General features: G+C 39.7%; 1 protein-coding gene across 3 annotated transcripts in view; it reads right to left on the bottom strand.

Annotated features, from left to right (window-relative positions):
- Positions 1 to 289: 289 nt before the first annotated feature.
- Positions 290 to 14,607, bottom strand: part of Ube2d2 (ubiquitin conjugating enzyme E2 D2) — a 34,638-nt gene continuing 20,320 nt past the window's right edge. For all 3 annotated transcript variants that reach the window (XM_021150492.2, XM_085833694.1, XM_021150493.3), the window contains exons 2-7: positions 13,964 to 14,027; positions 7,047 to 7,078; positions 6,892 to 6,969; positions 6,706 to 6,811; positions 5,757 to 5,850; positions 290 to 1,941 (exon numbers count right to left, since the gene is read on the bottom strand). In XM_021150492.2, the coding sequence (XP_021006151.1) occupies positions 1,896 to 1,941; positions 5,757 to 5,850; positions 6,706 to 6,811; positions 6,892 to 6,969; positions 7,047 to 7,078; positions 13,964 to 14,027 (420 nt within the window). In that variant the 3' untranslated portion in view covers positions 290 to 1,895. The remainder of the gene's footprint in view (positions 1,942 to 5,756; positions 5,851 to 6,705; positions 6,812 to 6,891; positions 6,970 to 7,046; positions 7,079 to 13,963; positions 14,028 to 14,607) is intronic.

Raw genomic sequence — 14,607 nt, 5'->3', positions numbered from 1 at the left:
TTGCAGAGTATTTGATTAGCATCTGCTAGGACTGAGGTCCACTGAAACAGACAAACATATACACAGCACCCAAAAGCGAATTTCCATCTGTCTATAACAGTAATATCTTGTTAATAGTTCAACTCTGAACTTTTCTTTCACAACTGGTTAAAGCAATTACCTGCAGGGTCAAGGAGATGCTACTATAGCATTCCTGAAATTTGTGTAAGCAGCCAGCTGCTAATTAAGAGACTTTTAGCTGACAGGTTGAGATGGAGGAACACTGACACTGAGAGAGGAGACAGGTGAACAAGTTTAAAACCAAAAGCAGTGGTCATTTATTCCTCAATTTTTGTGCAAGAGTGTAAAGATGCATTTCAAAGATCTTGGTGACTAAAGAGCATCAGCCATGGCCTTCAAGCTGGCCCAGCTTACATTTAGGTTAGGAAAAGGGACGAGGGGAGGTAACTAGCCTAGTTCACATGAATGTTTCTGGATTAACAGTTGTTTACAAATTTCAAACTACATTTTACTAGAGTCAAGGGAAGACTTCAAAAAGCCACATACAGTACAATTTAAAACCAAGGGACACCCTGCAAATGTTAGTGCAAAGAAACAACATAGACTCTCCAATACAAGATTGTGCTCATGTTTCCCAGGTTCGGTCAGCTACTCTTTATGATTACAATCAATTAACTTATCAAATAGCAACCAACACCTTTGTGTTCTATGTCCTAGGTACCAAGAGACTGTCGCAAGGTTTTGGTGAAATGCTGCTCAGTTTCATTAACAAAGCAAATTTATTTAGTTTAACAGTCATGTTCCTGGAATGGTGCACATATAAGTTTCATGAAAATGCCTTTAAGCTTATGCCTCTATCTTGTTTAATAAAATTACTCATATCTTTTTTAGTATGTAAACTGGAATTGTTTCATGATTTTGAAATGCAACAAATATAGATGAAAACATTTCAGGGGTGAGGAAAAATCCACCACTAATCTTAGCTACACCAAGTTTTTAAATCAAAAAGCCTATTCACACAAAATTATCTGTAATGACTGTAGTAATCAGTTTATTACACAGATGAATCATTCGTGAACGTACAAGCTCCAGAGGAGCAACAGGGTCTTAAATATACACACGGATTTCCATCAAATACATCTCCACCCTTACATCGAAATAGGCCTAAAGCAGTTAAAAACATAAGAAAAATAAGAGCTATTAGCTATGTATTAACTGAGAAACCACATACAAACCAAGATTATGGAAAAGGGCTAAAAGGAGGAAGGCTGAAAGGGCAGGGAGATGTGAAGTGTTGGGAACAAAGCCCACCACACTTTATGTACTAACAGCTCCAGTCCATTTAAATGTTGATCCGTTAACCTTAGACCTTATAGCACAGCATGTAGTTTAAACTGTTTGGTCATAACTTTCACCTAAGTTGTAGGTCCTTCAGGATGAAATGAATATAGAAACAGCTTCATGTTCTTCACCTTGCTTTTTATGACTGTTTGAGATTGGATGGACTCCACTTAAGGACAATCTCCTATGGGTCACTGGAGCTTTTCCTCCCATCCAAGCACACATTGTGTACCTACTACCCCTCACATCTTGCCATTATCCAAAGTTAAGTCAATAAGGAAAGCTTTTAGTCTCACACCTAGGTTACGCCCGGAGAACTGGCTTCTCACACACACACTTCTCTGCTAGGAGGCAATGTTGGTACAGAAGTACAGTATTTCTAGTTTGTTGTTCCAAGTATGTACAACACGCAGCACTGCTGTGTCAGGTAAACATGTGCACAGGGGAAGATGAGGCGTGGGCTCATAGAAAGCAGTCAAATGGAAATCAAAAGGACTTTCTCTCTCAGAGTTCCCCTAGCTTTATTTGTAGAGGTTATCCAATAATTTCTTTAATTACATCGCATACTTCTGAGTCCATTCCCGAGCTATTCTGTTGTACCTGTACACACACAAAGAGAACTCAGCTTAACATAGGGAAGGAGTCAATAAGCAACATTTCATTCATTATCCCAACTAGTAATTTTAAGGCAATAACTGAAAATGTTCAAACAAAATCAACTTTCTCCCTCTAATTTCCTTCACACACCCACCTTTTGCTCCCTAACCACCGCCCCTCCCTTTGGGTTAGTGTTTCACTTCAAAGCCATAGCTGACCATGAACTACCTAAAACTAGGATGGCCTCAAAACTTGTGGCAACCCTCCTGGGTTGTTGCTATTACAGGGACATAGCACCACCTACCTAGCTTTACCTCCAATTATAAATAAGCCTATACTCAGGATACAGTGAGACACTGTTCTAAAATCAAAACAATTTCCTATAAATGTAGTATCTAAAGGACTCAAGATTCAAGTTTAGTATTTGCTGGTATGTGTATCATCCTAAGTTTTTTTTGGTTTTGAGACAGGGTTTCCCTGCATACAACCCTGGCTGTCCTAGAACTCAATTTGTAGACTAGGCTAGTCTTGAACTCACAGAGATCTAATTATCTCTGTCTCCCAAATTCTGGGATTAATATATAGCTAAAGCTAACCTTAAACCCACAGTCTTTCTAGCTTTGGAGGGTTATAAGCATGTGCCAAAACATCTTATTATGTAAGAATTTTGTGACTATGTAATATATGGCTCTCTTGCCGCTTTCTCCTTGCCTCTTGCTTCCCCCACCCCCACTCCTATGGTCATGGCCGGTCTCTACTCTCTCCCTCTCTCTGCCTCTACTACTCTCTTAACCCCCTTCTCCACGCCCTGAATAAACTCTGTTCTATACTTTTAAAAACAAACAAACAAACAAAAAACCCTACAAGGAGTTGAATATGGTGGTGCGCTTCTTTAGACCTAGCACTTAGAAGGCATAGGCAAATAAATAGGTATGTGTGAACTGAAGGAGATCGTGGTATCCATACCAAGCTGTAGCAAGTCTACATGGTAAGATACTCTCCAAACAAAACAAAACAAACAAACAAAACCCTACAAAGAAATAAAATGGCATAATACCTTCCTTTATATTAATAAAATAACTCATTCTGATAGGGTTACTTCAATAATTTGTAAAACAGGGGCTGGCGAGATGGCTCAGTGGTTAAGAGCACCGACTGCTTTTCTGAAGGTCCTGAGTTCAAATCCCAGCAACCACATGGTGGCTCACAACCATCCGTAACAAAATCTGATGCCCTCTTCTGGAGTATCTGAGGACAGCTACAGTGTATTTACATATAAATAAATAAATAAATCTTTAAAAAAAAAAAAAAATTTGTAAAACATTCCAGTAAGAAAAAAAAAAAAAAAACAACCTATGTAAGCCTAGACAAATATTCCTGTAATCACATCATTCAAGGAGTAGAGACAGGAGGATCAAGAAAAGTTACACAGTGAATTAAGGAGGCCAGCCTTAGCTACATGAGACCATCTCAAAACAAAGAGAGAGAGAGAGAGAGAGAGAGAGAGAGAGACAGAGACAGAACGAGAGAACACGAAGAATAGAAATGTGGGCTGGAGAGATGACTCAACAGTTATGAGCACTGGCTGCTCTTTCAGAGCAGTTTAATTCCTAGCACCCACATAGCAGCTCACAACTGTCCATAACTCCTATTCCAGGGGATCTGACACCCTCATACAGACATACATGCAGGTAAAAGATTAATGTACATAAAATAACTCAGATCCGCCTGTCTCTGCCTCCAGGCAATAAATTTTATTTTATTTTTAAAAAAAGGTTTATTTATTTCATGCATGTGAGTACACTGTCACTGTCTTCAGACACACCAGAAGAGGGCATCAGGTCCCATTACAGATGGTTGTGAGCCACCATGTGGTTGCTGGGAATTGAACTCAGGACCTGGAAGAACACTCAGTGATCGTAACTGCTGAGCCATCTCTCCAGCCCATAAATTTTACTTTTTAATTTTTTTAAATTTTTTTAAGACAGGGCTTCACTGTGTAGCTCTGGCTGTCCTGGAACTCACTTTGTAGACCAGGTTGGCCTTGAACCCAGAAATCCACTTGCTTCTGCCTCCCAAGTGCTTGGATTAAAGGTGTGCGCCACCACTGCCCGGCTAAGATATTTTAAATTCACCAGAAACACATGATTATTAATGGTACTCAGACATAAACAAAACTAAGAATTAGTGTCCAGTATTCCCTACTGCTGGGTGTAGCTTCATTAAACACTAACATTAACAACAAAACCAAACCATCTATGACTTCTCTGTTGTTTTTGACTTTGAGTCTTTTAAGATAGCTATCATCCTGTTGTTCAAGGTGGCCTCAAATTCACAATCCTCCTGCCTCAATACTCTGCATATATATGTGACTTTCTTTTTTTTTTCTTTTCCATGGAGAAAGGGTCTCTCTATGTAGCCCTGGCTGTCCTGAAACTCACTATGTAGACCAGGCTAGCCTTGATCTCATAGTCATCTGTCTGCCTTCCAAATACTGGAATTAAAAATAAAGACGTGCACCACATAGATACACCCCAGCTTGTATCTATGACTTTTTAATACAACAGATTTTAATCGTGTGAAACTTTTAATTAATTAATTAATTACCTAATGAGAGACAGGATCTTAATCTGTCTCCACAAGAGCTGGGATCAAAGGTGCTGGCCACCACATTCAGCTAATCTTTTATGTTTTTAACTCAAAATCTAGTTAGGTATAGTGGGAAAGGTATAGTGGCATGTGCCCTTTTCCTAGGGTAGGAGGTGTTCAAGACAGGGTTCCTCCACATAGCCTCAGCTGTCTTTGAACTCAAAAATTTGCCTTCTGCTCCCTCCTAAGTGCTGGGATTAAAGTCCTGTGCCATCACCAGCATGTGCCTTTAATCCCAGCATTGAGAGGCAGAGGCAGAAGGATCTTTCAGCTTCAGGCTATCCTGAACTACACAAGAAATGCTGTCTCAAAACAGCAGAGTTAGAGAGATGGCTAAATGGTTAAGAGCTGTGACTGTTCTTTCAGAGGTCCTAAGTTCAAATCCCAGCAACCACATGGTGGCTCACAACCATTTGTAATAGGATCCAATGGCCTCTTCTGGTGTGAAACAGCTCTTTTGTACTCATAAATAAATAAATAAATAAATCTTTAAAGGGGGCGGGGGGCAACTCCCCTTATTCTATATAGTCCCGTCTTAATCTCATTGAGCAAGACACAAAAGCAAAAATGACTAGATCTCGAAGTCACTTGATATCATGATCATTCTTGAGTAAGTCATACAGTATACAACTCTAAATGCCTAATTCTACATCAAAACTTGTTTTTAAAAGATTTGGCACCTTTATGCCAAATGGTAGTAAAGTCAATTATCTTTCTTATTAATTTACCAAACTATATGTAAGATAGATAAATGGGAACCTGATGTACAATAATTCACAGGTCTAAAACCAAACAAGACATGAAGGTTTTATTAAGTACTGTAAGGAGAAGCCGGGCGTAGCGGCGCATGCCTTTGATCCAAGCACTTGGGAGGCAGAGGCAAGCAGATTTCTGAGTTCGAGGCCAGCCTGGTCTACAGAATGAGTTCCAGGACAGCCAGGGCTACACAGAGAAACCCTGTCTCGAAAAACCAAAAAAAAAAAAAAAAAAGGTACTGTAAGAAAGGTTTTTAGTAGAACTTACATTAGACAACTATATATATGATGTTTGATGTACCCCTTAGAGAGTTTATCTTAAGCTTTTAGTCTATATTTAACTCTATAAGTAACAAGTTGTGAGGCAGCTCTATCCCAGGCCTGACAGTTTCTTTATTTGGATGTGATACTTACTTTTCTCTATCTGTTTTGTAGATCCGAGCAATCTCAGGCACTAAAGGATCATCTGGATTGGGATCACACAACAGAGAACAGATGGACAAAAGTACTGCGATAGTAAAAAAAAAGTATAGGTTAGTAGAAGAGCAAAGCAAAAGGCTTCAACATCAGAGGCTGGGCATGGTCTTTAATGGAAGCACTCAGGAGGCAGAGGCAGGGAAAAGGTGGACATCTGTGAATTCAAGGCCAGCCACAGTAGCACAGTGAGACCCCGTTTCCAAGGGGAAAAAAACAAATCACCACCAAAAACCCAACCAGAGATAAGAATATAGAATTATGAATGCAGGTAGCTTAGTGGTGGGAAGCTTGCATAATGTGCATGAGGTTCTGCTCTGAAGAACAAAACAGTTCTCTAAATCCTAGATTGAGAATACATGTCAGCACTAGCGAACTTCAATTTTTAGAGGCTCACATTCAGAGAAAATCAGCTGTCAAATTTCCAACAGACAAGAGTAGTTGTCTGACACAATCAGTCACACAGAAACTTCAAGGATAGTCTGGAATATAGGAGATTGTCTCAAAAATAAAATAAGTTTTAACCAGGTACAGTAGCTCACACTTGTAATCCCAGCACTGTAGATGCTAAGGCCATCCTGAACTACAGAGTAAGACCCTGTCTTAAACAAAACAAACAAAATCAAACAATCACATCATTCATTTTCTTTTAAACAAAACAAAACAAAAACAACAAAAAACCCCCAGATAATCTTAAAAAGTTAAGCCAACAGAGAACAGTAACAAAGAGCAGTTACTTTCCCCTTTGAGACAGGGTCTCACTATACAGTGCAGGCACTCAGAGATCTGCTTGCCTTTGCCTCCACAGTGCTGGTATTAAAGGTGTGCTCCTCCATACCCTGCACAAAATCAGTTATTTCACCTTGATATCAAACAACCATTCCATTACCTTTTGAAATAGTTAGTGCTGGAGACCACTGTGACCGTAGAATATCAAGACAAATGCTGCCATTACTGTTAATATTTGGGTGATAAATTCTTGTTGTAAATGCAACCTGAAGAAAAAGAAATCTTTGTGATTCGTTTACCAGTACCACACAGAGCATCTTAAGAGCAATGATCATATATCAATTACCTTAGGTGGTTTGAAGGGGTAATCTGTTGGGAAATGAATTGTCAAGAAAAATACTCCACCTTGATAGGGGCTGTCATTCTGTTGATGATAAGAAAGTGATATTAAAAAATGGATAAATTACTTGAGACAATTAAGGAATTAAAGTGAATACTTACTGGCCCCATTATTGTAGCCTGCCAATGAAACACTGAAAAAGAAGAAAAAAAGGTCACCATGTTAATTAACAATATTCACATTACACCTACAATGTAGAAACCTATCATTTCCTATACCTAATCAAAGTTTATTTATAAATAGCATGATAACGACTAGTTTCAATGGGCAGGATGAAGACTAAACCAATTGAGTCCAAGCCATTAAAAGAAAAAGGAAGGAAGGAAGGAAGGAAAAAAACCAGATAGAGACAGGGAGAAAAACAGACAAATGAGCAGGGTGTGGCAGTGACTGCCTTTAATCCCAGCACTTGGGAGGCAGAGGCAGGTAGATTTCTGAGGTCAGCCTGGTCTACAGAGTGAGTTCCAGGACAGCGAGGGCTACACAGAGAAACCCTGTCTCAAAAAAACAAAAACCACCCCCCCACAAAAACAAAACCAACAACAAAATGTAGGCAAGACACTGTGGCATTTACATTTAACCTTAGTACTTAAGAGGCAGAGGTGGAAGGATCTCTTTGACTACACAGTGAGTGAATGCCAGACCAGTCCAAGCTGCCTCCAAATAAGTAAGTAATGAAAATAAATTATGATCTCATGTAGGTTTTTAGTTTCCAGTATATCCTTCAATATAGAGCTGGGGGGACACGAAGCATTTGCCTAGCATATGTTACTCTGGGCTGGATCCTCAACCTTACTTTAAAATGCAAACACACAAAACAAAAAGTTGCGCATAAACTCTAGCGATAATTTCAAAGTATTCAATAAAGTAACTTCCTATAACAGCAGTAAGTATTTGTCCCATTTCTAAAGTGGGCCTACTCAATACAGAGAGCAAAAGAGTTTGTAAGGAAAATCCAGCCATTAATATCTACACCAGAGAGAGACACTGCCAGTGTGAGTTTATCTACATCACCCAACCAAGCTAACTCTTGTCACACAGGATAGACCTGTTAAGAGTACAGCTACGTAAAAATTTATTGGGATGTATAAAAACTAAAGGTCCTTCAAACTTCCTCAATACATAATTGTCTATGGTTTGTTTCTTTTACTAGGCCCCAAACTCACCATTAGCAGCTCATTTATCAGAAAAACATATCTAGAGTCACCAAACACATTTTAGAAGGCATCAAACAAAAACAGTGGTTAGATGCCACAAGGTAAGTAAGTAGAAATGCCACTAGGCAAGCGAATTTCTGAGATTGAGGCCAGCATGGTCTACCTACAGAGTGAGTTCCAGGTCAGCCAGGGCTATACAGAGAAACCCTGTCTCGAAAAACAAAACAAAGCAAACAACAAACAAAAAACCCAGGATGGGCAGATGGGCACTGTTCTCAGCACAAAAGAGGAAGAGATACAGAGGTCCAACCTGATCTGCACACACAGTTGAGACCCTGCCTCAAACCAAACACCTAAAACAAACATACATACATACACACACACATACATACATTTGAACAAACAAAACTCCAAAACCAATTAACTCTAGAGCCTCTACTAGGTAGTAATGATCAAATGAGCAACTAGATCTCTTTTAAGTCTTGTCCTTCAACCTAATCCTTTCATATTCAATTTAAATCTATTGTACTCTGTCAGTTTCTAAAAATCAGATTAAAAGGGCACTTAAATAATAATTTCAAAATATTGAGGTTTCAAGTATAAAATTTTCTAGTAGCTAAGTACTAATTCTTTGTTTCTAGTCTTCTGACAGCAATCCTTTATTCTTGCTAAATATCTTGCTAGATTTAAGAACTTAAGCCGATGTTGTGGCTAAATGGTAGAAGGTTTGGAAGGTGTGAGGCTATAGACTCAATCTCTACTATTGCACACACACAGAAAGAAGGGAGAAAAGGGGGCTGGAGAGATGGCTCAGTGGTTAAGAGCACTGACTGCTTTTCCAGAGGTCCTGAGTTCAATTCCCAGCAACCACATGGTGGCTCACAACCATCTGTCATGGGATCTGATGCCCTCTTCTGGTGTGCATGAAGACAGCTACAGTGGACTCATATAAATAAAATAAATTAAAAAAAATTTTTTTTTGAAATGTGGGTATAGCATACACGTTCCACAGTGTATGGAAGACTGGTGGTCAGAGTACAACTTTCAGAGTCAGTTCATACCTACAACCACAGGTTTAGAGATCAAACTCAGTAAGTGCTTTCTTTGAACCCACTGAGCATCTTACTGGTCCTACTTCTGAGAACCTTTTCTCCCAACAGTAGTAAGAATACTCACTAGAATCACTAACAGGTTTTCCTCCGCAGTCTTATTATACTTCTTGTTCTCTTTAGATGGAAATATGAACGAGGAAAACAGTGATATAATATCTAATCCTGATTCAAAAGACAAAGGCTTTATAACAGTCTAAGAAATTCCTAGAGGTTTCAAAAGTACAAAGAACTCTAGAAATAATTACTGGCAAAATATGGACCTATCCAACACAAAATATCACTATATTTTACAAAAAATAGTTAAGGACCTCTTGAGTTGTTTGAAATGGAGTTTATAATATCAAAATAAAACATGAGTTTCACCCAACTGTGTGGTTCTGGGCTGAGTACTGAACCATGGCTTCAGGCATGTTAGATAAGCACTCTACCACTGAGCTCCACACTCAGCCCTAAAAACAACTTGGACAATAAAAGTAACTACTATTAGAACTTTGGTTTGATGCTGTCAAATCAAATTACAGATGATGTCTTAAAGTTAAAAGTCAGTTTGAAATTAAATCTCCAGCAACGTATGCCTGAACACACAGATCCCAAAAGGATCACTTCACCAAGTTCAAACCAAAATCAAGTTGATTAAGTATCTTCACTTACTTCAAGGGGAAGTACTCTTTCCCTCCTAATCAGCTCATTACCGAAAAGGGGGAAAAAAAAGAACATTAAAATTAAAAGCACTGAGCCGGGCATGGTGGTGCACGCCTTTAATCCCAGCACTTGGGGGGCAGAGGCAGGCGAATTTCTGAGTTGCAGGACAGCCTGGTCTACAGAGTGAATTCCAAGGCAGCCAGGGCTATACTGAGAAACCCTGTCTCGAAAAACGAAAAATAAATAAATAAATAAAAACACTGGATATAGTGAGTGATACACATCTTTGGTAATACTGGGAAGACAAGTGGATCTCTGCAAGTTCAAGGACTCTGTATAAAGAGCTATACAGTGAATGACGGGACCATCCAGGGCTATGTAGTAGAGACCACCTCCCTCCTCCCAATTACAACTCTCTCTTCTTCCTAGCTCCCTCTCTGTGATGATGTTCCATTTCACAGGCCAGAAGACAGTATCAGATAATTCTCATTTTATTACTTCTTGTCTTATTGTTTTTGTGCTGGCACACCCAGCTTCTATCAGTGTCTTCTCTCTCAAATCACTTTAATCCTAACACTTGATGAAAAAAGATAGGCAGACCTCTGAGTTCAAGGCCAGTCTGTTCTATAGGACAAGCAGGGTTGTTACACAGAGAAACCCTGTCTCAAAAAACCAAAAACGAAACCAAACCAATTCACTCTCTGTGTGTAGCCTCCCCCTCTCAATTACTGGGATTATAGGAAGGTACCACCATAGCTGCTTATTTTTTATTTTAACTTATTTAAAAAAAAAAAAAAACACAAATGATTTTTTGCTTCTATGTATGTGCAGATGCTTAGGGAGGCCAGGGGAAGGCGCTGGGACCCCTGGAATTGGAGTTAACAGGTTGTTTTGAGCTTTCCCTGTGTGCTTGAAATCTAAACTCCTATCTTCTAGAAAAGAAGCAAGCATACTTAACTGCAGAGCCACTCTCCAGCCTTTCTTGACATTAAAAAACAGAAACAAACAAACAAAAAAACTCTATTGGCATCCCATGATAGTTGTTTCTTTTTCTTTCTTTAAAAGATTTATTTATTGTTAATGAAAGTACACTATAGGATGGGTAGGGGAGCAGGTGGGGGGAGGATATAGGGAACTTTCGGGATAGCATTTGAAATGTATATAAAGAAAATATCTAATAAAAAAATAACTATAAAATGGGGCTGGTGAGATGGCTCGGCTCAGTGGGTAAGAGCACCCGACTGCTCTTCTGAAGGTCCAGAGTTCAAATCCCAGCAACCACATGGTGGCTCACAACCATCCGTAACAAGATCTGACTCCCTCTTCTGGTGTATCTGAAGACAGCTACAGTGTACTTACATATAATAGATAAATTTATATAAAAAAAATAACTATGACATGAGGAAAAAAAAAACTGTGAAGTTCCTTCATGTCAGGGTTGATTTTCTTTCTACCACCACCCAATGGCTCCTGAGTTTTGTCAAACAGACAGAAATTCGAAGAAAGGAGAGAGGAGAGAGAGGAGAGAGAGAGAGAGGAGGAGGAGGAGGAGGAGGAGGAGGAGAAGAAGAAGAAGAAGAAAGTACACTATAACTCTCTTCAGTCACACCAGATCTCATTGCAGATGGTTGTGAGCCACCATCTGGATGCTGAGATTTGAACTCAGGACCTCTGGAAGAGCAGTCAGTGTAGTTAACTGCTGAGCCATCTTTCCAGCCTCCATAGTTTTGTTTCTTGAGAGTCCCTCTCACTATATAGTACAGACTGATCTTGGACTCGAAACTCCGGTTTAAACCCATTAAGATTCTGGAATTGCAGACATATATACTATTTTCAGTGTGTATTGTTTTTTTCTCAATGTTATCATTTGTAGCAAATTAAGGTTCTTGGGTTTTTTTTTTTTTTAAAGATTTATTTATTATATGTAAGTACTCTGTAGCTGTCTTCAGACACTCCAGAAGAGGGAGTCAGATCTCATTATGGATGGTTGTGAGCCACCATGTGGTTGCTGGGATTTGAACTCTGGACCTTCGGAAGAGCAGTCGGGTGCTCTTACCCACTGAGCCATCTCACCAGCCCTGGTTTTTTTTTTTTTTTACATGAAGTCCAAGTAACCTACATTTAAAAAATATTTGGCAGTGGTCTTGCACACCTTCAATCCCAGCACTAGGATGGCAGAGACACATGAATCTCTCAGTTCTTGGCTAGCCTGGTCTACAGAATGAGTTTTCAGGTCAGTCAGGGCTACAAAGAGAAACCCTGCCTTGAAAAACCAAAACAGATAGATTAGTTTGCCCTTAACTTTGGAGGATAGCAATTTCTGTTCTAAGAAAAAATGCAATAATGTAAATTGCAATAGCAGTAAATCAAAAATCAATTGTTATTGGCATATTTAAAACTTCCCACTGAGGCTAGGCATGGTGGCATATGCCATAAATCCCAGCACCCAGGAGGTAGAGAGGCAGGGGAGGTCTCTGTGAATTTGAAGTCAGGCTGGTCAACAAATCAAGTCCAGAACAGCCAGGGTTCTGTTAAAAAAAAAAAAAAAAAGGAACAAAACATACACATACAAAAACCAGAACCTCTCACCAGGTCTGGCTGTACACACCTTTAATCTCAGCACTCAGAGGCTAAAACAAATAGATCTCTGTTAACTCAAGGCAGGCTAGTCTACACAGAGTTCCAGAGTAGCCAGGAAAGACACAATGAGAGAAGAAAGTGACAGGATGAGAACAGAAGTGAGGGTGTGTCCCAAAATTAAAACAAAACAAAACAAACAAACAAAAACAAACCCAAAAAATCTCAAATCACCTGGGCTTAATGGCTCCCACTTCAATCCTAGCATTGGGGAAGTTAGGACAGAAGGACTACACGAACTACGTGAGACTTTTTTTTTTTTTAATTTATTTTTTATTAGGTATTTTCCTCATTTACATTTTCAATGCTATCCCAAAGGTCCCCCATCCCCACCCCCCCCAACCCCCTACCCACCCACTCCCCCTTTCTGGCCCTGGGGTTCCCCTGTACTGGGGCATATAAAGTTTGCAAGTCCAATGGGCCTCTCTTTGCAGTGATGGCGGACTAGGCCATCTTTTGATACATATGCAGCTAGAGACAAGAGCTTCGGGGTACTGGTTAGTTCATATTGTTGTTCCACCTATAGGGTTGCAGATCCCTTTAGCTCCTTGGGAAATTTCTCTAGCTCCTCCATTGGGGGCCGTGTGATCCATCCAATAGCTGACTGTGAACATCCACTTCTGTGTTTGCTAGGCCCCGGGACTTTTTTGTTTTAATACTAAAATTTAGTATTACAGTATTAAACTAGAATTAAAATGTTGGCAGGGCCAGTGAGTAGGTAAAGACATCTGGTGAAGCCTAACAACCTAAGTTAAATCCCTGGGACTCAAATGTTAAAAGGAGAATCTCCTAAGACACAATAAACATACAAACGAATATAACTGTTAAGTTGGTCTAGCGAGGACGCTTCTCAGTAATGAGAGTGAGTGCCTAGCATAACAAGGCCCTGGGTTCAACCCCTCGGGACTGTGAATAATGTAATAAAGTATTATGCCTGCTTTCATACATATGAGCCAGTAGAATATAGTCAAATACAAGCACACATATACCATGTCATCCTTTAAGAGCAAAATAGCCACGCAGCACAGTAACAGTTCTTTTTTTTTTTTTTTTTTTTGGAGACAGGGTTTCTCTCTGTGTAGCCCAGGCTGTCCTGGAACTCAGAAATCCGCCTGTGCCGGGATTAAACGACACATAACAGTTCTTTTATGTCAGGAAAACGTCCAAAAGGATAGGTAGAAAGAGACCAGAACAACCACAAAAATAATGCTGGCAGAAGCAGGTCAAAGTCTAATATGATTGGGTGAACTTAAAACAGGTTCTGTCACAGGAAACTAGTCATTAAGTCTCCCCTTTCTCTATAGCAAATACCTCTTAACAGATCATAACTTTGCCAAACATGACCACCTGGGGTGTATACACACTTGAAAAATAAATAGCAAAAATAAGCAAATAATCTCAAGAAATACAAATTCTCCAGAGAAAGTACTGCCATGCTACTTCACTCTTCACACCACTTAAGATACTTACTATCATCTCCAACAGGACCTGCTGAACACTGTGCTGGGGGATCTCGAGCCAGGTCATTCAATTCCTTAAGAAAAAAAAACAAAACAAAAAGAAATGTAACTTTATAGTTATTAAACTTACCTTGTTAACAGTGGTCTCTGCCTTACTAGGGAAGCGTTTAGGATTATTCTCCAGTCAGAGAAGCACATAGTAAATCTTGGAGGTATTTTGGGGGTGAGACAGGGGGAGTTGGGAAATGATAAGGTCTCACTATATAGACCTGGCTGGCCATGAGAGACACAGCCGCCTCTGCCTCATCAGTGCTGGGGTTAAAGAAAGGTATGTATCACCACACCTTACAAAGCTAGTTTTATGTATTTCTTTCCTTTTTTTTTGGTTTTTCAAGACAGGGTTTCTCTGTGTAGCGCTGGCTGTCCTGGAACTCACTCTGTAGACCAGGCTGGCCTCGAACTCAGAAATCTGCCTGCCTCTGCCTCCCGAGTGCTGGGATTAAAGGAATGTGCCACCATGCCCTGCGCCTTTCTTTTTTTAAAAGGTATTTAGTGTATCTCACAAGTGTTTTTGATTACATGTATGTTTATATGTACATCAGAAGATATCAGATGTTAGATTCCCCTAGATTGGATGGATGGTTTGGATGGCTA

This window comes from Mus caroli, unplaced genomic scaffold (genome assembly GCF_978045245.1).
Source record: "Mus caroli unplaced genomic scaffold, Mus_caroli_1 scaffold_19, whole genome shotgun sequence".
Classification (NCBI taxonomy): domain Eukaryota; kingdom Metazoa; phylum Chordata; class Mammalia; order Rodentia; family Muridae; genus Mus; species Mus caroli.
Note: the sequence above shows the minus strand (reverse complement) of the source record. Positions and strands in the feature narration are given on the sequence as shown.